We start from the raw sequence: 26,127 nt of genomic DNA, 5'->3' as shown, positions 1-26,127 counted from the left end.
AAGGATGCTTTATGCCCATCAACACCATTATACCTGAATTTAGCATATAATTTGACAAACTAAGCTATGCGTAATATATCATTATTTTATATAAAATGAATATACAATTTGAATTATTTTGAGGAAAAACAAAAAACGCAGTTACCAAGACAAAAACACAAGGAGTCATTATGGTTTAAACTTCGGTCATTTGCTCTTGTTTTAGTCACTGTAGTGGTTGACATAGGAGATATAAATAAAGAATGAAAATCTTGTGTGCTTAAATAACAAGAAAAAAATACATCAAAATACAATGTACAAAAGTACACTTTGATAGTTTTTTCAGAATTAAAACTTCCATATTAATTTTAGGCAACTATATATAGATTACTGAGAATTAGAACATTGAGTAAAATTATACTAATACAGTTTTTTTAACACTTTGGTGCATCTGAAAACACACAGACTGCTTTGAGCACACATATTTGAAGTCAACCTTTTATACTTGTGAAAAGAACAGATGTGGAAAGAGATACGAGGTATGCAGTGCCATGATCTTCCTCATGGTGTCTATTCTCGAAAATCTTTAGCAGCTATCATCTGTCCAGTGTCATAGAGATTTTCCAACAAACTGCTTCTTTTAACAAAGGTCGCATATTTTTAGCCTAGGTTAAGAATAAATGCTGACCTCATTCAGTTTGATAAAGTTGCATCATAACAATTTCTATTTTTAGTTTATTAATGGGGTATAAGAAGGACTCACTATATTCACTATCACTTCTCTCTGATTTGGGGGAAAACACTATGGTGATTTGCTCTTTATTGTGTCTGTGGTGCACTGCTGAAATAAGACAAACACATGAGATCTACTCACATATTACACAGAGGTAATGCATAGTGGTAGCATACATTGTTCATCAAGAAACTTCAATTAAATTAGGTTACATTAAGATACAATGAATCAGAGTGATGAATATTCCCATTTTGTATCTCATTGGACTAATAATTGAATCTCAAGAGGGAGTATTTTCTTGCTGTCACATTGATGTCCCACAGAGACTGGTGCTTGTTTTCAGAAATTTAGGATTATAAGCTTTAGGGATACATAGTGACATAAAAACTGTGGCATTTTGTATAGTGACATCTTTAGGAGCAGAGAGAGGCATGTTTCATTGGTGAGTTGTCTGTTTCATTGGTGAGTTGGTTGGATATGATTAACTCCATTGTTTTTGGTGGAGTATACTGAAATAATAGTTTCTAAGAGCTCAAATTTTGAATTATTTTCTCTATGGAATATGATTGCAGTAATAAAGAAGAGTTTGTAAATGAAACTACTGAACCATAAACCATTGCTTTTTTGTGTTTATGTCTTTCTTCTAGAGTTGACATTACTACATAAAATCTCATGAGAATGCTTATAGGATAGTATATTCATTTCTTGGTAATGAATAATTCTGGCAGACAATGTTATTATTTAATCTGCAAAAAGAAACTGGATAGTTACTTGTCTGAGAAGAAAACCTGAAAGTCAGATGAACAAAATTTTGCTATTTGAATAAGAAAATCAGTAAAGAACAAATATTTATCATATGCTCTGTAAATATACAGATAATAAACTTTTGAATAAGTATGTCATAGAAGGATTTATAGATAGAAAATGATAGAAATATATACAGCAAAAGTAAATGGAGCTAATTTTGATAGAGAAAGCATTATGGGCTATTTTTAGGAACATGATAACATTTACAATATAAAGTTACTTGGATTTGCAAACTGAACAATTTCATTATTAGAATATTTACTTATTTATTGTATCATAGTAAATACATTAACAATGTCAATAAAATTGGTAAAAATATTTGAATTAGTAGAGATAGAATGTGGAATGTTAAAAAAAGTCAGAGTGGTTCAGTGAACCTTGGATTATATTATACAAAGGAGAGACCATTGTATGTCCAGTAATATTTTAAAAAGGAGAAAAACATTATTTCTATTTGCTTAATATTACATATAATACATATAAGTTAATATCCTTTACTTTAGTTGTAATATTAGTACATCACCTTACCTTTCCCTTTTTCATTCAACACTTTCCATTCCCTCAACTCTTGCGCAAATCAATGGACAAAGTAGTTAGCTCGGGTTCTAATACCAAGCCTGATTTCTGTCCTGTTGGACAGATCTTAAATTCAATCTGTTCATAACTACCAAAGCCTGAGTAGCACTACTACACCTGAAGGATATCTTGCCATTCTTGTCAATGTGGTTCATAGTCATCAAAGCAAGATAGAACTGTTTCTGCTTCATTTCCGTGCCATCTGGCATAGTATCTTCTGATAAGAGACTTGCTCAGTAACAATTATTGTCAATGATTATTGCCACTTTATTTGCAACAGCTAGAAAATGAAAACCATGTGAACAAAGGAAATGACTTTGGATTCTTATGAATACCCTCCTGTATCACATTCATTGTAAGAAAAAAAAAAAAAGACAGTGTGTGGGAAGCAATGTGCAAGACATTTTTCTTCATTAATCATGTTACTGGTCAAGTATTTTCTTTTTTTTTTTAAATTTTTTAAATTTCATCTATTTTTCTTTTCTTTTTTTTTTTTTTTTAAAGTTCAGTCATTATTCTTCTCCTGGTTTCCTCCCCAACAGTCAAAATTATGTTTTCTTTCGAATTTAGTGAGACTGGTAACTCATTTTCTTGTACAGTTTATGAATGAACATTTTCAGATCAGAACAATGACATTTGTTGAGAATGATACATATTAATGACTCCATCCTCAAGTCTTTGAAATCAGTTGATAAACTGAGAAAACCTCATATGTGATCTTTTCTACATTCTTTTCCACACAAATATGTGCTTGGTTGCCCTAGCACGGTGCCTTGTGAGATCCAAATTTCTAGATTATTTCAACTTCCTTTATAGCTATCATCTGAAAACTTGCTTTAGAATCTGGTTATGTTATAAATTCTTTCAAATCATAATATGAATAAAATTATTTATGTTTAAAGGTAAAAGCAAAGGACATTGTTTATGTGTATATTTGCCTTATATCCATCAAGTTTTCAACTGCTATTTACTTTCTTTCATATTTTGTGCATTAAATTATACAAATTTAGAAAATTAAGTGATTTATATTTTCATATGTTTCAAAATTTTTCTAATAACCCTCAATTTTTCACTTGATTTATAAATTTTTATACCTTTAAATATTAACAATTATCAATATCCAATTTCTGTAATGATATTTCTTCTCTACCTTTGATTAGTTTTCCCCAAAAATTCAAAGCAACATATTTGTTTTTAAAACAGATTTTCATTAAAGTTTTGAAGAGCCATGTATATATTGGAAGGTAATACTCAAGAGTATTTTTTCTCAGAACCATAGCTGAAATTAAATTAAAAATAAATTGAATCTGTGTGTAAATATGTGTTTTTCCTGAAATAATTGTCATCTCAGAGGTTTGTTGCTGAACAAGCTCATCTTTTCTTTTTTTTTAATTTATACTAAATTTATTTTTACACCCTTAATGTGTGTTGCTAGAGGTCAATCTGTCTCTCTGTCTCTCTTTGTCTCTGTCTCTCTCTGTCTCTCTCTGTGTCTCTCTCTCTGTCTCTCTCTCTCTGTCTCTCTCTCTGTCTCTCTGTCTCTGTCTCTCTCTCTCTGTCTCTCTCTCTCTTCTCTCTCTCTGTATGTTTTTCTATCTCTCTATCTCATGAGGGTGTCACCATTTCTATTTCTTTCTGAACTCTGTCTGCCTGGCTGAACACTGCAGTTCTGGCTCAAATTCCTTTCCAAACTGATTGATTCTCACTGAATCTCTCTGCTTGGCCTCAGACTAATCCTGTTCTAATCCTGCTCTTTATCATTCACTTACTTCTGTCTTCACCTGACAAGTCTTCATCCCTTCCTCTCTCTGTCTCCCTCCCTCCCTCCCTCCCTCTCTCTGTCTCTGTCTCTCTCTCTGTGTCTCTCTCTCTGTCTCTCTCGCTTGCTTGCTCTTAAGTAACCTCCCTTTCTCGTTTATTCTCTTGAGAGTTCCGCATATCTTATTTCTGACTCATTATGTCAACTTGTTCTGATTCTTCACTTTTTCTGCCCCTCAGTTGACATCAATTTCAAACAAAGGTGCTTCATTCTACAAATTAAACATCCTTGCATTGTTTGAAATTAAATATGCATACTAAAGGAATATCTGTATTTCATACTGAGGTTAAAGGTGTGTGGGCTGTCTGCATTCAAGCTGAATCATACATATCTTGAAGGCCTTTGAATATGAAACCTTGCCAGAACAGCCATGTGGCTCGACTAAAATTCCTCTACATCAGTGTAATTACTTCACAAAGGTAAATGACGATATGTAAATTAACCATGTTTCCATGATAAAACACATTAAAGGAGCTAATAACTCATTATAGCAGTTATGTAAGTTTCTCTAGAGACTCAGTGGAGATCACCTTTCAACATATAAGTCATTTGCAAGAGGCCTAATATTTACAATATTAACAAATGAGAAATCAGGGTAGATTTCTAATTTTAGAGAACAGTGAAGTAACAAAATGAAAAACACTTATGCTGTTTCTGTATAATTTAAACCCATATTTGCAATTCTGAAAAAATCAATTGAAACAATTAAGTACAATGCACAGATTTTAATTCTGGTTTCATTTCTGAGTTTAAACATGGGTTTTAATCACTTCTATTATCAAAGTTTTAGTCAATGCTAAATTTCACAAGATGTTCTTTGTATTTACAGATGTTTACTACATGCTACCATCTTAGAAGACTAAATTGCCTTTTGAATCACAAATAAAGAATAATGTAGATATCTTCTGAAGCATCACTTAAATGTGGCAGATGGATGACGAAAACTGCAGCACTGTGGCACAGTTCGTCCTGCTGGGATTTTCAGATGTCCCTGAGATGAGTGGTTTTCTCTCCTTGCTCTTTCTTCTCATTTATGGAGTCACTGCTTTGGCCAACCTGGGAATGACTGCACTGATTCAGGTCAGCTCTCAACTTCATACCCCCATGTACTTTTTTCTCAGCCATCTGTCCTTTGTAGATTTCTGCTACTCCTCCACCATTGTGCCTAAAATGCTGGCTAACATCTTCAATAAGGACAAAGCCATATCATTCCTGGCATGTATGGTCCAATTTTACCTGTTTTGCACTTGTGTGGTCACTGAAGTCTTCCTGCTGGCTGTGATGGCCTATGACCGCTTTGTAGCCATCTGTAATCCACTTCTATATATGGCTATCATGTCCTCAGATCTCCGTATGATACTGGTGTCTGGCTGCTACCTCTGTGCATCAGTGTGTTCTCTGGTCCATTTGTGCTTAGCCCTTGAGATCCCATCGTTTAAGTCAAATGTGATCAACCACTTCTTCTGTGATCTGCCTCCTCTCTTGAGTCTGGCTTGCTCTGATGTCACTATTAATGAAGTGCTGCTGTTTGTTGTAGCCACCTTCAATGAGAGCTTTAGTATTGTGGTTATCTTCACCTCCTACTTGTTTATCCTCGTCACCATCCTGAGGATGCGCTCTGTGGAGGGGAGGCGCAAAGCCTTTTCCACCTGTGCCTCCCACCTCACAGTCATCATTGTCTTCCATGGGACGATCCTTTCCATTTATTGTTCTTCCACTTCAGGCACCAGTGGGGATGCTGACAAAGTGGCCACAGTGTTCTACACTGTAGTAATTCCCATGCTGAACCCATTGATCTACAGCCTCAGAAACAAGGATGTCAAAAGTGCTCTCAGGAAAGTTGTGAACTCTAAGATATATTCTCAATGAACTCTGTATTGTCAGGATACAGAATCAGAGTTAGATGATGGTACAGAGATTAATAGATGGAACAACCTTTGGCTAGAAAAAGAAGCAAGGTATATGACATTCTGAGTGATTCTTTTTTCTGTTCAGTATACTGACTCCTAAATTTAAAAGCTTGTAATTTTTAAGATTCCAAATTTAAAGTTGATTTCATCATTTTATTTAAATTTGTTCCTTATGTTTTGTGTCCTACCACAGCAAGTACATTTCATTTTGTGTAAGGTCTTCCCAAATATAAGATGAAGGATTTTGCAAAGTTTCTAATTTTATTTCTATATCTACAATGGACAATATTATTCATTTCAATATAGAATGTCTATATATAGTGTACAATAAAATTCATGACTTTAACAAATAGCTAGGCACAGAGTAAGAATATCATGGATATTGGCCTAGGAGTTTTCTTACTTTACTAGTTCAGGCTCATAACCTACTTCATTTTAAAGTTGGTAATGTTACTACGGTACTCAATGCCTCAGCAATATTGAATAATATGCAATTATTTAAGAAAATATTTTAGCAATATTTATTTATGAAAATAATTACATGATACAAATCTGTCTGTATGTGATCTTTGTGCATAAGTTTACTTTCCAAAATTCATGGAAGAGTCTTGAGTCTTCTGGAGCTCGAGTTTCAGTATCCTCTATCCCAACAGATGCATGAACTTAGATTTGAACTCAGGCCCTCTGGAAGATTAGAAATCTGTCTTAAGTACTGAACCATCTCAAAAGCCCCTTTACAGAATAGAAAGCATATATTATGAAACTTGGAATGTCTCAAAATTAAAGTTTTAGACTCTTTTCTATCTACTGAGAACTCTCATTGAAGAAAGAATTTCTGAATTCTCTCTTTTCATGTTTAAATTCTGTGTGCATGCTAACTCAGCTACTGATAAAGAACTTACAGTCACTTCTGTTTATCCTCTATGCTCATGTATACAAATATATTATAATTAAAGTTGCATGCATGTATACAGTTCTGTCTCATTACTGTCATGTCCTGACTCCCTCAGATTTTATACTCCCTTCTTTCTATATGTCTCTTTCCCATTTTTTTATTTGCCATACATATTTTGTTTTATTTTGTTTTGTTTTATTTTATTTTATTTTATTTTATGACTCAAGAAGTTCAGTCAGGGCCATCTGTGTGATCATAAATTTTAGAATACCCACTGGAATATAATGCCTCATTATTAGGTTTGAAATAGTATCTTACTCACCATAGGATATCTACACATACAGGTTGAACTCACACATTATTAAAATAATGCAATAACTTTCATTTTCAAAATTTTCATGTTTCTCAACCACAATTATTTTTTAGTTTATTCTAAAACTTCAGTTTGTGAAGTATATTTGTTTGTTAATAGTCGTCTCTGTGCTTGTATTTATTCATTTATTTTTTATTGGATATTTTATTTATTTACAATACAGATGTCATCCCCTTTCTCCATTTCTCCTCCTTAGAACCCCCTATCCTATACCCCCTCTTCCTTTATGCTTTTATACCATTTTGATTACATACCTGTATTAAGGTCAGTTCTAGGTTAAGGATCTAGGAATACAATAGTTGCAAATGATGGAGGAACAAGCAATAAAACAAGCACAAATAGCCAAAAAAATAAATAAATAAAATTGCAAGGCATTAAACCCAGTTATGTGAATACTCCCATGAACACTGTTTCTAAAGGCTTATCAGGATGACCAAAATATCTGAGCCTACTTCCCTATCCTAGCCTAAGGTCATTTTCATGTCTAAAGCCTACTTCCTTGTTCTAGCCTAAAATGTAGATTCCTGTCTGAAATTACTTCTTTGTTCTGGCCTAATATTTAGATTCCTGCCTGAGATTACTTCTTTGCTAAATCCTATGATTTAGATTCCTACCTGAAATTACTTCTTTGTTCTAGTCTAATGTCAGATTCCTGCTTTAAGCCTACTTCCTTGTCTTTGGCCCACGTCAACTTCTTGCCATGTGCTTGTATTTATAATGTTAGAAAACAATTGAGCTTGTTGACTTCAGGGAAGGTAGGTTACTGTCTTGAATCTAATTTTTCTTTTTCATTGTTTTTTGAATCACTTAATTTTTAAGTTTTGTGCATATTCCTATAATCTCTAGGAACCATATGTGACAGAAAACATACAATATTTGTCTTTGTGGTGCTGACTTCGTTATTGTAATATGATTATATATTTTTTCTTACAAATGTTCTAACTTTTACATGAATTCCACTGTAAAACATACCATCTGTATTGATTCCTCTGCTGTTGGAAACCTAAACTGGTTTCGTATTTGATCTACTTGGAATAGCTCTATAATAAATTTTGACTTTAAAAACTGTCGTTGATTTATTTTTTCATGGCCTAGTGAAAAAAAATTATTGTTCCATTCAAGTTTCTTCTCAAATTGATAATGATTTGGTATAGACAATTCAATTTATTGTTTGTGTTTCTGGCTTTCTTATAAATTTTAAGCTGCTATTCATGACTACTCATTGATTGAATATTTCCAAATTAAAAGTAGTATTCATGGCATAATTTATTGAGTTAAACGTTTAAAATAGGCCGGGCAGTGGTAGCACACGCCTTTAATGCCAGCACTTGGGAGGCAGAGGCAGGCAGATTTCTGAGTTCAAGGCCAGCCTGATCTACAGAGTGAGTTCCAGGACAGCCAGAGCTACACAGAGAAACCCTGTCTTGAAAAAAAAAGTTTAAAATATTCTTAAGAACAATGCTGATATTTCAAGACATCCCTTGTTGTCACCAGAAGTATTTTACACCTGTACATAATTAACCATATAGCAGTTTGGTAAACTCCCCTTTAGAATTTTCTCTTTTAGTTTTTGGTTTTGCTTAGTTTTTTGTTTTGTTTTTGATATACTTTCTTTCTTTTTTATTGAATATTTGATTTATTTACATTTTAGATGTCATCTCCTTTCCTGGTTTTCCCTCCAGAAATGCCCTATCCCATCCCTCCTACACCAGCTTTTATAAGGGTGTTTCCACACCTGCCCATCTACTCCTTCCTTCCCTCCCTGGCATCCCCCTACCCTGGGGCATCAAGCCTTCACAAGACCAAGGGCCTCCTCCCATTTACAGGGGCAGATGCTTGCAGCCAACCATTGAACTGAGCATGGAGTACCCAATGGGGAGTTAGAGAAAGGACTGAAGGAGCTGAAGGGGTTTGGAACCACATAGAAAAACAACAATATCAACCATCCAGACCCACAAGAGCTCACAGGAACTAAACCACAAACCAAAGAGTACACATGGCTCCAGCTAAATACGTAGCTGAGATTTTTTTTGATGGAATATATTTTAATAAAGTTAATGTACATTAAAGAGCTGGAAAATCACTGTTAAACTTTCCAAAACCAGAATATACATTAAAATTTTTAAAGGTATTATACCATTTATTTTTTCTCATGCCTCCTTCCAAAGCCTGTCATATACCATTGCTTGCTTTCTTCCAAATTCATGGCCTCATTTTCATTAATCCTTGTTACATACACATACATGTATAGACATATATTTTTAAATATAACCTGCTCAGTCTGTATAATGTTACTTGTATATATGTTTTCAGGGATGACCATTTGGTATTAGATAACCAATTGGTGTGCTCTTCCTTAGAGAAGACTACACCTCCTACTCTGAGCACTCCATACTTGCATATAGTAAGTTCTTTGTGTGGGATTGATGCTTCATGAGTTTTTTCCTATCCACATTAACCTGCTCCTTATGGTTGTCCTTATTCAGCTCCTGTTTAGGCAGTCATACTGGTCAGATACTATGGGTGTAGCTTCTGGCTTTACTAGGAGACACAATCTCAAACAAACCCTCAAATTGTCTGGCTTGTAGAATCTTTCTGCCTTCTCTTTCCCAGTGTTTCATTTAAAATAAGAATTGGATACATATATCCATTGATACTGGGCTCTACAACTTTCCTTTGTGATAGCTGTGGTTTTTTTTCCCCAGGGGAATAGTCTCTGTCTGTTGCAAAAAGAAGTTTTCATGATGGGTTTTAGGAGTAGTTTCATATTAAAATTTACATTTATGGACATGGCTTTTGGTACATAAAAATATTGAGAAATTATTACAACCATTTAACAATACATAGACAATACAATATAATACAGGCATAGATTAACATTGTAGGCCAGAATACCCAGAGAAAGCAGATTACAGATATGATTCCATCTCACTCTGAATTTAGAAGAGAGAACATGGTGCTGATATATTTCAAAGTTTGTATCTTTACCCATAGTGTCTAGCAGGTGGGGAGACTAACATTTTTCTATTTTAGCACCTTATTTTGATTTTCCCATTAATTTTCTCTCATTTCTTTCTTTGTAAGACTAGCATAAAGACAATTATATATTTTTGGTTGACTGTGATGAAATTTTTTTTTTGGGGGGGGGGTTCGAGACAGGGTTTCTTTGTATAGCCCTGGCTGTCCTGGAACTCACTCTGTAGACCAGGCTGGCCTCGAACTCAGAGATCTGCCTGCCTCTGCCTCCCAAGTGCTGGGATTAAAGATGTGCGCCACCACCGCCCGGCAAACTTTTTTTTTTTTTTTTTTTGTGATGAAATTTAAAATAACTAATTTTCATATTAATTTTAGGAGTAGCCAAATACCTAAGATTATTGACAAGTTAATCTCATGGTAAAACAGTCACTGCCATGAGCTAAAGTATTTCATAACATAACAAAGAACAACTTTATAACAAACACCAATGAAATCTGTATTTTAGTCATGGAGATACAAGAATGTTGGCGTTCAGTATTAGCAGAGTATGAAATACAATAAATTTTTATATTTAAATAGCTTTTCATCATTGATTTTTGTTTATGGGTATGTGTGTATGTGTGTGCCTGTGCACATCTGTATGCAGTTGTGTATGTGTATGCAGGTGTGTGTGTGTGTGTGCGTGCATGTTCACATTTGCATGCAGGTGTGTATGTCTATTCAGGTGTATATGTGAGTGCATCTGTGTTTGTGCAATTGCACTTGCATGTGCATTTGAGTGTGTATGTATATGCAGAAATGTGTGCATGTGCACATGTGTATGTGTATGCAGCAGCATGTATGAGTGTATGTGTGTATGGTGTGTGTGTGCGCACATGTGCATGCACATGTATGTGTACATGCTTATTTGGGTGTATATGTTTATGCAGATAAATGTGCATGTGCACATGTGTAAGCAGGTATGTAAATGTATTCTAGTGTGTTTGTATTTTCTCTCTCTGTGTGTACACAATTTACATAGGTGAGAGCTCTGAGAGTCTATTGCCACCTGAACTTTGTGGGTACAAACTTATATTTATGAACAGTGTGCTGATGCATACACCCAGTGAACCATCTATATAACATATATGCTAGGTTTTAAATGGTTGTTTCTGAAACTGAAAGTTTAAGATATTACCATCTTGTCTCAACTCTGAACAACCAAAAAAAAAAAAAAAAATCCAGAAACTCAAAAATGTAATAGGAAGAAAACAAAATAAACCAAAAATAATCCAATCATAACAGAAAAATAATAAACAGAGAAAATGTAAAACCCTTCTAAGTATTCTTAAGTGCCAAAATTCAACTCTCATTTTTTTAAATAGAAAATAGATTCTCTTGTATAATACATTTTGAACACAGGATCCTTTCCTTCCACAGCTCCTAACTTCCCTCCATATATAGGCAAACACCCAACTAACTCTATCCTACAATAGACAGACTTGCACATGAATATTTATTGGAGCACTGCTCTCATCAAATGGAACAAGAATCAGCATACATTTACAATAACAGGTGAGTACATACAAGTTACTTATATAGAGCCAGGCAGTGGCAGTGCACGCCTTAAATCCTAGCACTTGGGAGGCAGAGGCAGGCAGATTTCTGAGTTCGAGGCCAGCCTGGTCTACAGAGTGAGTTCCAGGACAGCCAGGGCTACACAGAGAAACCCTGTCTCAAAAAACCAAAAAAAAAAAAAAAAAAAAAAAAAAAAAAAAAAAAAAAAAAAAAAAAAAAAAAAAAAAAAGTTACTTATAGAGGATAAAATTACATTTACTAACCTTAATACTTGCATGTAATTAAAATAGTATAAAAGTAAAAAGGAGGAAGAAGGGTGAGATATGGGAGTTGTAGGTAGGGGAAATAGGGAAAGGGAATAACATCTGAAATGTAAAAAAATAAAATATTTGATAAAAAAGAATATAATTATAATTTTTGTATGAAAGCAGATAAAACAGAAGATGATATTAATAAGTCTTAAATACACACATTGGATATTTCTCTCACATGTAAGTCCTTGATTTAAATATTTGTAATTTCAACATCTATATTTGTTTGTATTTCATAAGCTTATAAATGGGTAATATGAAATGATAAAACAATCTTACATAGGCAAGACCAGAATCAAATGAGGGTGGGGAGAGGGAGTGGGGGGTAGGTGGGTGCACACACTCATAGAAGCAGAAGGAGGGGGAATGAGATAAGGGGTTCCTGGGTAGTGGGGAGAATGCGGTAAGGGGATAAAATTTGAAATGTAAATATTATATCCAGTAACAGTGGGGGAAAAAGAAAAGCGGTTAAAAACAACATCCTTAATAAAATGTCAGCCCTCTTAAAAAAATTATCTTGATACTAAAATTTGTTTTGAGAATTATATATTGTAGAATGATCAGCCTTGGTGTATCTACTCATAAAGCAAACTGGGCAGACCTGCTCAAACCTCTGAGGTCCTGGAATTCCATCTGGGTGCAGTGAAGACACAGCATCAGAGGCTTAACAATTTACTCTTCCTCCCACTCCTCTTCTAATATCCCAACGCCCATAATCAGCTTGAAGAAGCTACTGAAGAGTCAGCGCCCCTATTCCCTGGGCTTGGGAACTAAGGTAGTAAATGTTGGTCTGTCTTTCTAGGGAAAAGTAGTGGTTTTGTGGGAATAGAGAGGATTAGCTAGGATTTATTGCATAACCATAACCTATTAGTAGAAATCTATACAATTATTATCAAGGTGAAGATATAATATCTTAAATGGCACCAATTTACTTTGATTACAAATTTTAAGATTTTCATTGGTACGAGCTTCTTATTGATATAAAAGTGAGATGAATATTGTTATTCTCATAGGCATTGTACCAGTATAACACATTTAGGACTACAAGGCTTAGACCCACTCCTTCTTTAACTTTTTTAACAGATGTGAGATGGTTAGCTTGTGAGTTAAGGAACAATAGCAAATTCATGGCTTGGAGTTTATTGTTAGGGTGTTTTCTATGTTTTATTTAGAAATAGCTGAGAGGAGTTAACAGACAACAGTCCAGATTACCTTACATGGATAGTTGGTTTTCAAAACGTCAGAAGTCCACAGAATTGACGTGACAAACATTTCTGTATTAATGTTCATTTTGATTAGAGACCTGTCTGCTCCTGACAGCTTCCTGTCTTGGATTCTAAGAAGAAATTGAGCATCTTTGGATTTACTCCAGTTTTGGTGAGACAGCCACTAGACAAAAATTGCCCCTTTCCATCTACAGACAAATTACTGTCCAGAAAAGGACACACTTGCAGAATAGTCGACTGATTATATCTGCCTAGACAGAGTAATCAGCCCTTAATAAATCTGCAGCACTAAGATCTGTCAGATGATCCTGGGCCAGAAGGCAGAAGAACAGATGCTCCAACGTTTTGTAGTAGAGCGAGTGTCCAGGTGTTCAGAGGTCTCTATAAATTGGCTAAGTATTAGAAGTTATGCTTTGTGCTTCCCACAATTATAGTTAATTGAGTCATTCTGGATTTCTGATGGGGTTGAAAACTTATAGCCTCATAGCCAATCCTGGCTATTTACCTTGAGAGAAAAGATTTGAGTGGATGGTTTTCTGCTGACATTCATTCTAAAGCCAAGGAAAAAGCCAGGTTCAGAACTAAGTGTTTTAGTTAGGATAGATCACAGAGGTTCTGGTTAGTCAACAAAATGATGGGCTGGGTATTAGAACTATCTTGTACCTCACTGGTACAAGTAGAAATAATTATGCTTTAATTGTATTTTGAGAGAAAAAAATTATTTTAACAGGAAGGGTGATATGTAGGAGGAGCTAAGGTGGGAGGAGTAATGAGAGGAAGAGAAGGAGTAAGGAGAGGAAGAGAAGAAGGAGAGGAGAAGCTAGGTGATGAGAGAGAGAAAGAGGTGGGAGACAGGGAGGCAGATGTTCATGTATCTCCACCAGTCAAAGATAGTTGATATATCTCAGTTGGGTAGTGGGTTACACCTCTGATTGAGCATTACCAAAATTATAAAGCCTTTGATTAACATTTTTTAAAAAATGTGTAAGTGCAAAAAGGAAAAGGGGGCATGGGATAGGGGTTTTCTAAGTGGGGGGATGGGGGAAGGGGATGGCATCTAAAGTGTAAATAAAATATTCAATAAAAAAAGAAAATGTATACTACATAAAGTAGAAGGATGTTTATTACACAAAAAAGGAGAAACATGTGTGTAGGCCATTGTATGCAAAAGAAGGTTAAAGAAATGATATCAATAAAGAAAACATAATTTTAAAAAATTAACAAAACCTACTCTTTTGTATGACCCCTACACAGTCTAATATAAAACAAATTTAGCCAAGGAAATTGCCACAGTCAAGGAGGAGACACCAAGAAGTCAGGAGAATAAATTTAGTGTACATTTTGAGGTCAATTGAAGAGTTAAAAAAAGATTAAATAAACTTTCAAAATATATGAATATACAGTCACTAGAATATAGTTAACAATGAATCAAAAGTGGTTCATTACTTGTAACACATTTATACATTTACATACCTAAGAGTTTAGTAATGCAGAAATCAGAGAGAAGTGGTTAGAATAGGTCTGAAATATTAAGTTCCTATTATTCATTAAATCCAGATCTATTTTAAAAAATAAACACTATCAAAAAAGAAAATCCATAATAAACATATAATAAAGTGACATGTTTATAGTAAGCTTATAATAGTAATGATTATAGAAGAAATATAAAGCCTTCTAAAAAGAGTAAGCAACGTCCAAAAATATTTCTCATTTATGTCTTTAAGTCTACAATGAATAGCGAACCCCCCCCCACCCCTTTCAAATTTATGTGAGACATCTGCTAAGATGGTATACAATGTGGCTCCCAGGGCTACTCTTTAGATGCTCTTCCATTTTACTGTTGTAGAACTCTGCCCTTCAATAGGCATAAATAGGGTGAGATTACATCTAAAGTCAACTAAAAGTAAATTGGAGAATACTTTATGTCCATGAGCAACATTACAGCTGACGTTAACATATTCCACTAACGAGGCTATGCATAATATATGATTATTTCATATAAAATAAAAGTACAATTTGAGTTGTCTTGGTGAAAATTAAAAAAAAAAAAAAGCCAGGTATTATGGTAAAACTCAAGGAGTCCTCATGCTTTAGACTTTGGGCTTTTGTTCTTGTTTTAATATTGTAGTGGTTAACAGAGAGGATGTAAAGAAAGAAAGAAAACCTTGTGTGCTTAACCAACAAGAAAAAAATATATCAAGATACAATATAGAAATGGACACTTTGGTAACTTCTTCAGAATTAAAAAAATCTCATATTAATTTTAGGCAATTATACATAGACTATTGAGAATTGGAAACATTATTTGAGTCAAGTTACAATAACACATTTTAAAATCCTATAGGGCATATATAAACACACAGACTCTGAGCACACATATCTGAAGTCAACATTGTATACTTAGGTAAGGACCCGATGTAGGAAGAGATCATGGGATATGCCAGTGTTATGGTCTCCCTCAATGCACATGGTATTTATTCTCCCAAATATTTAGCAGCAGCTATCATCTGTCCATTGTCTTATGGATTTATAAACCAAAAAGATAAATATTACATCTTTTAACAGAATTCACATATTTTTATCTTAGGTCAGGAAGAAATATGACCTCATTTAGTTTGATAGAGTTGCTCCATGACAATGAATATTTTTAGTTTATTATTTGTGTATAGGAAGGACTCAGCATATTCACTATCACATCTCTCTTTTGCATGGGAGAATTCTATGGTGACTTCAGACTTTTTATTGTATCTGTGGTGCACTGTAGAAATAAGACAAACACATCTTATGAGATCTACTCACATATTACACAGAGGTAATGCCTAGTGGTAGCCTACATTGCTCATCAAGAGACTTCAATTAAATTAGGTTACATTAAGATACAATGAATCAGAGTGATGAATATTCCCATTTTGTATCTCATTGGACTAATAATTGAATCTCAAGAGGGAGTATTTTCTTGCTGTCACATTGATGTCCCACAGAGACTGGTGCTTGTTTTCAGAAATTTAGGATTATAAGCTTTAGGGGTACACAGTGACATATAAAGACCGTGACATTTTGAATAGTGACATCTTTATGAGTAGAGGGAGGCATGTAATGTTTGGTGAGTTTGTTGGATATGATTAAGTACATTGTTTTTGGTGGAATACACTGAAATAATAATTTCAGAGAGTTCAAATTTTGATTTATTTTTTATGGGATAATATGATTGCACTCATAAAGAAGAATTTGTAAAGAAAGACCACTGAGCCACAAACCATTTCTATTTTCTGTTTATACATTGCTTCTAAAGTATGCATTAGTAGATAACATGGTATGAGAATGCATATTGGATAGTATATTTCTTCCTTGGTAATGGATAATCCTAGCAGGAAATGTTATCAGTTTAATCTACAGAAAGAGATTGGTCTGATATTTTGTTCATGTTTGTAATAAATTCATCTAGTCAGTCTGGGAGAACTGTGTGGAGATTTTGCTCACTGTCACAGCAATACTGGAAGTAGCAATAAATAACCCTTATTACTGTTCATGAAAAAAATGAACCAGGAATGAAGCAAAAGAGAGAAGATTTATTTCGGTTTTAAGATAAGACACTAGATATGTGCTTCTTATACAGATTTTCTAGCTGTGGTCCCATGAACAGTTTAGTCCACATCATACTTTGTGTAATGTATTTTGGGTGAAATGCTAGTACACTGGTGAGATCAGCAACCTTTACATGAGATATCGCCAAACTTCTTCCCTATTGTGACAGGAAAAAAGTGTTCTTGCATACTGAGGAATATCCTCCTGTATAGTATTTCTTGCTGAAAAAGAAGCCATGCTTGAGAGGAAACAAGCATGATATTTTTATACTCATTCCCAGTCAAGCATTTTCAAAATTATGTGTTTTTTTTTAATTCAATGAAAGACAAATTACTCATTTTCTTGTACATTTGAGGAATACACATTTTCAGATCAGAACTGTGGCATGAGTTGAAAATACTAAATATTAATTAATCTAACCTCAAGCCTTTGAAGTCAGTTGATAGATTAGAAAAAGCTTGTTTTTGGTCTTCTCCAAATTCTTTCTCCCCAGTATTTCTGAGAGGTACCCCAGCATCAGTTTTCAGGAATATTTCCATCAAGAGTCTTAACAAGTAAGCAAATAAATGGCTCTCTACATTTTTTGAGTTTTAAATTTCTAAATTATAGCAAGTTCCTTTACAGATATAGTCTGAAAACTTACTTTAGAATCTGGTTATGCTATAAATTCTTAGTATATCACAATCTGAATAAAATTATTTTTAGCGGTAAAAGCAAAAATTCTGGTTTATGTGTATTATATTTGATATGTATATATGTACATAATGGTTTTAACTTCCATTTACATTTTCTTGTATTTTGTGCACTAAATTATACAAATTTGGACAATTTTAAGGGCTATATTTTTATATATTACAAAATTTTTCTAATCACCCTCAATTTTCCACTTGATTTATAAATTTTAACACCTTAAAACATTAATAACTATCAGCAGCCAATTGTTGTAATATTTTTCTACATCTTTGATTAATTTTTCCCAAGAAATTTAAGCAACATATTTTGTAGAAAGGATTTTTATTAATAAGCTGAAGAGCCATGGATATATAACTGAAAGTATTACTCAAGAGTATTTATTCTCTAAATCATGACTGGAATTAAATCAAAAATTAAGCAAATCACTATATAAATTGCCTGAGGTAATTGTCATATCAGAGGCTTACTGCTGCATAAGTTAATGCTTTCTAGTTTTTTCTGAATTCTGGCTGGCTGGATAAACCCCAGTGTTCTAGTTTACAACTCCTCTCCAAGCTGACTGATTCTCACTGAATTTCTCTTCTTTATTGAGACTAACACTGGCAATTTGTTCTAAATTTCTGGCTCTTTGTCATTCTTATTTTTCTTTTTTATCTTCCTCTGCAACATGTCTCTGTAAAACTGCTCTAGTAAAAAAAAAAAAAAAAAATGCCTCTTTATCCTCACCTCTCTCTTTCTATATATCTCCCTGTTTCTAAACACTGTTGTCTTAAGTCACCTATTTTTTCTTATGTGTGTCATGAAGTTGGGTATATCCTATTTCAGACTCATTCTGTCAAATCTTTCTCTGATTCTTCAATTTGACTGCCCTTCATTAGACAACATTTTCAAACAGGGCTGCTTAACTCTACAAATTAACCTTACCTACATTGTTTTGGATTTAACATGTGTAATAAGAATGTGTCTGTATTCCAGTCTGAGGGGTTACATATGTGTGGGGTGTCTGAATTTCAGCTAGGATCACATAGCAGTCTTTAAATGCGATCCATTGCCACAGTAGTCATGTAGCTGGATTAAAATTTTTCAATAGTATGATTATTTCATAGAGGTAAATAATATAGAAATTATCCCTGTTATTTACTTCAAAACACTCTTATTAGAGGAGCAAAAGCCTCATGACATTAGTCGTGTAAGTTTCTCTAGAGACTCACTGAAGGTTAACTTTAAACTTTTAAATCATTTCCCAGGGACCTAATATGTAGAATACTGACTGAGGAGACATCTCATTAAATGAATTTTGAATTTTAGAAAACAGTAAAATAACTGAATAAAAAAAAAGACTTTACGTTGCACCTATATAATTTAAGTACATGTTTGCAATTCTGATGAAACCAATTGAAACAATTTAGAAAAATGCACAGATTTTAATTCTGGTGTGATTTCTGAATGGAACCATGCATGAGTTTTAATCACTTCTATTATCTAGGTTTTAGTCAATGCTAAATTTCACATTAACATTCTCTTATATCTTTACAGATATTTACAACACAGTTGCATCTTAAGAGAGTGTAACCTGCGTTTTAAATTATAAAATAAAGAATAATGTAGTTATCTTCCGAAGCATCACTTAAATGTGGCAGATGGATGACGAAAACTGCAGCACTGTGGCACAGTTCATCCTTCTGGGATTTTCAGATGTCCCTGAGATGAGTGGTTTTCTCTCCTTGCTCTTTCTTCTCATTTATGGAGTCACTGCTTTGGCCAACCTGGGAATGACTGCACTGATTCAGGTCAGCTCTCAACTTCATACCCCCATGTACTTTTTTCTCAGCCATCTGTCCTTTGTAGATTTCTGCTACTCCTCCACCATTGTGCCTAAAATGCTGGCTAACATCTTCAATAACAACAATACCATATCATTCCTGGCATGTATGGTCCAATTTTACTTGTTTTGCACATGTGTCATCTCTGAAATCTTCCTGCTGACTGTGATGGCCTATGACCGCTTTGTAGCCATCTGTAATCCACTTCTATATATGGCTATCATGTCCTCAGATCTCCGTATGATACTGGTGTCTGGCTGCTACCTCTGTGCATCAGTGTGTTCTCTGGTCCATTTGTGCTTAGCCCTTGAGATCCCATCGTTTAAGTCAAATGTGATCAACCACTTCTTCTGTGATCTGCCTCCTCTCTTGAGTCTGGCTTGCTCTGATGTCACTATTAATGAAGTGCTGCTGTTTGTTGTAGCCACCTTCAATGAGAGCTTTAGTATTGTGGTTATCTTCACCTCCTACTTGTTTATCCTCGTCACCATCCTGAGGATGCGCTCTGTGGAGGGGAGGCGCAAAGCCTTTTCCACCTGTGCCTCCCACCTCACAGTCATCATTGTCTTCCATGGGACGATCCTTTCCATTTATTGTTCTTCCACTTCAGACACCAGTGGGGATGCTGACAAAGTGGCCACAGTGTTCTACACTGTAGTAATTCCCATGCTGAACCCATTGATCTACAGCCTCAGAAACAAGGATGTCAAAAGTGCTCTCAGGAAAGTTGTGAACTCTAAGATATATTCTCAATGAACTCTGTATTGTCAGGATGTAGAATCAAAGGTACATAATGGCACAGGATTAATAGATGGAACAACCTTTGGCTAGAAAAAGAAGGAAGGTACATGACAGTTCTGAGTGATTCTTTTTTCTGTTCAGTATACTGACTCCTAAATTTAAATGCTTGTAATTTTTAACATTCCAGATTTAAAGCTGATTTCATCATTTTATTTAAATTTGTTCCTTATGTTTTGTGTCCTACCACAGCAAATACATTTCATTTTGAGTAAGGCCTTCCCAAATATAAGATGAAGAATTTTGTAAAGTTTCTAATTTTATTTCTATATCCACAATGGACATTATTATTCATTTCAAAATAGACTGTCTATAATTTACAATGAAAATTATGACAGTAACATACATGCATATACAGAATGACAATATCACATATATTTGCTCAGAATTTTATTTATTTTGCAATTCTAGGCTCCTAACCTATTGTGGTGTTACACTTGCAATGTTGCTTTAGCGCTTATGCCTTAGAAATATTGGATAATATGGAATCATTTATGAAAATATTTGAGTAATATTTAATTATGAACACTATATTTTAATTATATGGTATGAATATGCAGTATGTGATCTCTTCACATGAGTGCAGAGTCCACAGAGGGTGGAAGGGTCTGCTGGAGCTGGAGTTTCGGTCTCCTTTATCTTACCAGATCTGAGTCCTTGGAGTTCAACTCAGGTTCTCTGGAAGACTAGAAATCTGTCATAAGTACTGAGCCAACTAAAAAGCTCCTTTACAAAGTAGAAAGCATGCATTAAAAAGAAACTTTGAATTCCTTGAAAAAATATTTTTTTCTGCCTCTTGAAGACAGAAATGCTGAACTCTCTCTTCCCTTGCTATATATTTAATTCTGAGCTCATGCTAATTCAGCTACTAATGAAGTACTTATAGTTACCTCTGTTCCTGCTCTATGTTTATGTAAACACATTATTTTTAATTAGAGTAGTACTTTGACAATTGCATACATGTGCTGTCTCATTACTTTACTGTCAACCTACTCTCTGACTCCTTCAAGTCTTATGTTCTCTTCTCTCTCCATGTCTCTTTCTCGTGTTTAGGAATATTTTGTTTTATTTCATTTTGTTTTGCTTTTTTTTTTGTGACTCATCAATTTTAGTCTGGGACATCTATGTGGTCATTTATTTTAGAATATCCACAGAGCATAATGCCTCATTAGTAGGTTTGAAATGGTACCTCATTCATCATAAGCCATCTATTGCTTCTTGCTGATCTCACACATTATTAAAATGATGCTATACATTTCATTTCAAAAAATTCCATGTTTCTCAATGACTATTGTTTTTAGTTTTATATAAAAGTTCAGTTTGTAAAGTATTTTTTTGTCGACAGATATCTCTTTCATTGTATTTACAATGTTAGAATAGTAATGAGCTTGTGTTCAGGGAAGGCAGATTACTATCTTGAATCTGATTTTTCTTTGTCAATATTTTTTATTTATTGACTTTTTAAGTCTTTTTTCTTTTCTTTTTTTAAAATTGGATATTTTGTTTATTTACATTTCAAATGTTATCCCCTTTCCTGGTTCCCCTCTGAAAACCCCCTATCTTATCCTCCTTCTCCCTGCTTCTCTTATGGTGCTTACCCACCTGCTCACCTACTCCTGCCTTCCCACCCTGGCATTTCCCTACACTGGGGCATAGAGTGTTCCCAGGACCAAGGGCCTCTCTTCCCAGTGATGTCGGACAAGGCCGTCCTCTGCTACATATCAAATGGAGCCAAGGGTCCCTCCATGTGTACTCTTTGGTTGGTGGTTTCATTTCTGGGGGCTCTGGGTGGTCTGGTTGGTTGCTATTTTAAATTTTTTACATTAATATAACTATTCTAGGAACCACATGTGACAGATAATATACAATATTATTCTTTCTCACACTGAATTATCTTAATATGATTATATAATTTTCTTGCAATATATATCTTTGAGAAAAAAAAATTACTCTGTGAACAAGATATAAGAAATGAAATACTCTTTGGAATACCATTCATTTTGTATATGATTCATGTTTTTAAATATGTACTATATACATACTTCTGAATTTTTTGAAAACTCAAAGAAATACAGAGAAAATAATTAATGCTCCATTCAAGTTTTTTCTCAAATTTATAATAATTTGGTATAGACAATTCAATTAATTGTGTTTCTGGCTTTCTCATTATTGACTAATCATAAAATGAATATTTCCAAATTAAATAGTAGTACTCCTGGCATAATTTATTGAGTTAAAAGTTTAAAATTTTCCTGAGAACAATGCTGATACTTCAAGACATCTCTTTTTATCACCAGAAGCATTTTTTACCTCTACGTAATTAACAATGTAACAGCTGGTGGAACTTTTCAAAGTCCCCTACAAATGGCTCTTAGGAATGGTTTTATATTAAAATTTACTTTGACAGGAATGGATTTGGTACTTGGAAATCTTGTGAAGTTATTACAACCATCTAACAATACATAGAAAATACTACATACAGTCAAAGATTAATACTTTAGTCCAGAACACCCAGAGAAAACAGATGATTGGTATGATTCTATCTAAAGCCACGTAGCTCTAAATCTAGAAGGAAGATTTAGTGCTGGCATCTTTTTGAGCTTGTGTCTTTAACCATAAAATCTAGCAGATGGGGAGACCGTAAACTGACATTTTGCCACTGTAGCAACTTACTTTGATTTTCTAACCAATTTGCTTGCATTTTGTCTTTGCAAGGCTAGAATAAATTCAATAACATATTTTTGGTTGACTCTGATGAAGTTTAAACAAAGTAATTTTATATAATTTTTTTATTTCATTAGAAATTGGTCCCTGCTGAGAACTCAAATGTTTCACAGCAATATGACAAAGAACAACTTTATGACAAAAACCAATGAAATCTGAATTATTGTAGCACACTTGATACAAGAATGTTGGTGTCCAGAATCATCCAGTTATGAAATACAGTATGCTTTGATTTTTAAATAATTAGAATCTGGCTTCAAACTAATATTGTCAGAACAGTGTGATGGTGCCTACACCCAATGAGCCATCTAGACAGTGTATATGCTTCGATTTACATGATTATTTCCAAAACCTGGGTGTTGATATAATTTTTAAATGTATATACTCTGAGAACATTGCACACAAGAAGTGCATCTATATAGCTTTCACCACTCTCTAACCTCAATCTTCTTTTGTGCCCCCTCCTGTTGGGAGCCGCAGTCAGCATTCGCCATTCCAAGATGGCGCGGGCATCCCGTGTCTCCACTGGTAAACAATTAACTGCGCAGCTGCAAAGGCAGAAAGTCCGCCAAAGTCACTGGCCAATCCCAAGGCGTAATATTGGGTGATGAGTGAACAGCCATTCAGAAGTGAACATGTCACTCTAGGGTGTATTTAAGCGATGCCTCTTCCTGTCTTTGGCCCTTCTGCGTCTTTCCGCATTTGCTGATACAGAGTAAAGCCTCGCTGTGGTAACTACCCGAATTCTGCCTCTCGTGTTTCTCTTCCACGGGTGAAAAGGGGACATGGGAGGCGCGCGCAACAACTGGAGCCGAAACCCGAGAGTTTCAAGGCGACGCAGAGGCCCCCAAGTTTTGGGGCGGGTCAAAAGACTACAGGATTCGAGGTACGTCTCTGGAAGGTATGCTTGTGGTAGAAACCTTCATTGCGGGTGGATATTCACCCATTGCCACCGCAGCAATAGCTAGCCTCTTGTTTGCGTTGCTTTCAGCTATTAGGGCAAGTCAAGAGGTTTCAAGACTGGTCTGCTCCAGGCTATCAGAACCAGAGCATGTTAGCCGGCATCAGGCCAAAGGGCCTAGAAAAGAGAAGCAGGCAAGAAAGCCTGGGCAACAGAAGCAGGCCAAGAAGCCTGGCCATAGAAAAGAGTACTCAAAAGGAACAAGGGCTACTGCAGAGTCCATTAAGCTTGAGGACCCTCCACCGGATGGTGGAGAAAGAATGGAGGTCAAAAGGACCCCCTGTACTTCATTAAGGAGCCTGACTCCATAGAACTGGGCAGCTCCGAGGAGGAGAGCATAGAGGAGGAAGTAGCCACCTGTGCAAAGGATAGCCGTTCTGGGATAAGACTAAGAAAGACCTTGAGTCACTCAGTCCCAGCGCCAGCGGCTCACTCGGGCTCAAGGGTCCCCTGTCGTGCTTCTCGCCTCTGGCTGTGGGAACAGAGACGCTGTGACAGGGCCCGGGTCAGACTGGTTACAGGGGCGTCTGCGCTCTGCTACCTGCGGAGGCTTGCAGCCCGGCAGAGCAAGAGCAAGAGAGCGTGGCACGAAAGGCAGGCAGAGGAGGGAGGCAGTCTGCCTTGGGAAGCTGCCTTCCAGCGGCAGACACACGGGGAGTGCCCCGAGAGCTTAGAGCAAGCAATGCCAGTGATAGAACAGATGATCTTTGAAAATGCCACAGCTGAATGCGGTTTGGGAAACACCCTTACTAACGCAGGACTATCAGCAACTAATTTACAGAGGGCTGCGGCCCTTCTCCAAGGTCAGGGAAGAGATAGGCCCGAACCATGGCCAGGAAGGGGGGCTGTTTGTGCTTATTCCACAGGTGAAAACAATTCAATTTGGGTCCCTACGCGGCTGGTACAGATTGTGAAGAAGGAAGACAGATTGCAAGATTACGACCCTGATTCTCCTGACACTGACTTTCTATTTGGCGATAAGTATATCACTGTGGGACATAGTTAGATCTTGGCCTGTTCCCTTGCCAGTACATTCAAATGCTGAAGCACCTCCATTGTTTACAGCTATTGAGTGTTACTTACAAAAGAGGCTTAAAAACATAGTTAAACTGCCAATATTCCATTGGCTACAGTTGGTAGCTCAACCGAGAGTTTGAGAGTTTGAAAGTTTTTGATTTGCCTATGTTTATAGAGAAAAGATACAACACGTGTCTTTTAAGGTTTACAGTTTAAATTTAAGGTTTAACGTTAAGGTCAAAATCACACAGTTCAAAACCTAGCCAAGCCTCAGAGAACAGGCAGGTGGGAAGTTACATTTACATTTGAATTAAGACAATACAGACTTAGCTGCAGAAGCCCAGGTGCTAAGCATTCCCTTTTGTTCTGGGTCTTTAGACCTGGTCCTAGAAATGTGCTTACCGGAATTCGTCTTTTGTCCTCATTGTTTCTTGTGAGAAGAGGGATAAATCTAAGAACCAAAGACTTTACAACAGTCTGTGGGCTAACAGTTATGATTATGCTACAGAGATTAAAATTATGCCTGCTTCCCTCCATGAGTATAACTGTGCCTGCTGATAGAGTATGGTTCAGGTTGTTTTAATTCCTTTGTATTTGGAGTTGTTGAGGATGGGATGCTTTGGATTCCTTTAATGTGTGTAACAATTGTTGGAGAGTGGGGTTGGCTTTTATCCGATATTTTCATTGGACTAAAAAAGATTGGTTATTAAATTAATCCAAAATAAAGTTCAAATTTAAGATTTATACAGCCTAACTTGCCTATTCCAGCTGCCATTTCAGTAAATGCTTATATAAAAGATGTTTTATACCATCCCTTTACGTTTCCGGTAAAGGTGAAAGGTTTACAGGCAATAAATTTATTCATAATTTTTAAGAGCCCATGAAGCGATATTTGTTAAAAATGATTGCTTCAGAAAATGGTTAACCATTTTACATTTTATATATATAAATATTCTTGTTGCTTTAATACAAAAAATTAAGAGGTTAAATTTTTTAGTGTGTATTATTCATTGTGTGATACTTTATTAGTGGATTTCTCTAAAGAAGTTTTTTCTGCAAGCCATTGCTCCAATATAACGAGCTTTAAAAATTTTTAGAGTACTTGTTACTCCAAAAAAAGGATTCAAAGACAGTGTCTTTCAATATTTGAGACCTCAGTTATATCCTAATCAGATGGGGCCAGAGAGATGGCTCAGCCGTTAAAGGCTAGACTTTTAAAATATAAAAGCTGAACTCCCAGCAACCACATGGTGGCTCACAACCATTTGTGGTGGGGATCTAACGCCATCTTCTGACTTGTGAGTGTACATGCAAAAGAAAATAGTTTACTTTTAATCTTGATTTGCTCTTAGTGATTTTTAAAA

General features: G+C 35.2%; 2 protein-coding genes across 2 annotated transcripts; both read left to right on the top strand.

The window, feature by feature from the left end:
* Window positions 1–1,103: 1,103 nt before the first annotated feature.
* LOC117704416 (olfactory receptor 5L1-like) lies at window positions 1,104–8,158 on the top strand. The gene is made up of 3 exons (XM_076929038.1): window positions 1,104–1,154; window positions 4,094–4,333; window positions 4,744–8,158. Exon 3 carries the CDS (start codon window positions 4,836–4,838, stop codon window positions 5,781–5,783), a length of 948 nt encoding a protein of 315 aa, XP_076785153.1. The 5' UTR covers window positions 1,104–1,154; window positions 4,094–4,333; window positions 4,744–4,835; the 3' UTR covers window positions 5,784–8,158.
* Window positions 8,159–18,981: 10,823 nt separating this feature from the next.
* Window positions 18,982–21,997, top strand: LOC117704570 (olfactory receptor 5L1-like). Its single transcript, XM_034496766.2, has one exon. It carries the CDS (start codon window positions 19,072–19,074, stop codon window positions 20,017–20,019), a length of 948 nt encoding a protein of 315 aa, XP_034352657.1. The 5' UTR covers window positions 18,982–19,071; the 3' UTR covers window positions 20,020–21,997.
* Window positions 21,998–26,127: the final 4,130 nt, after the last annotated feature.

The sequence above is a fragment of the Arvicanthis niloticus genome, chromosome 2, assembly GCF_011762505.2.
Source record: "Arvicanthis niloticus isolate mArvNil1 chromosome 2, mArvNil1.pat.X, whole genome shotgun sequence".
Taxonomy (NCBI): Eukaryota; Metazoa; Chordata; class Mammalia; order Rodentia; family Muridae; genus Arvicanthis; species Arvicanthis niloticus.
Note: the sequence above shows the minus strand (reverse complement) of the source record. Positions and strands in the feature narration are given on the sequence as shown.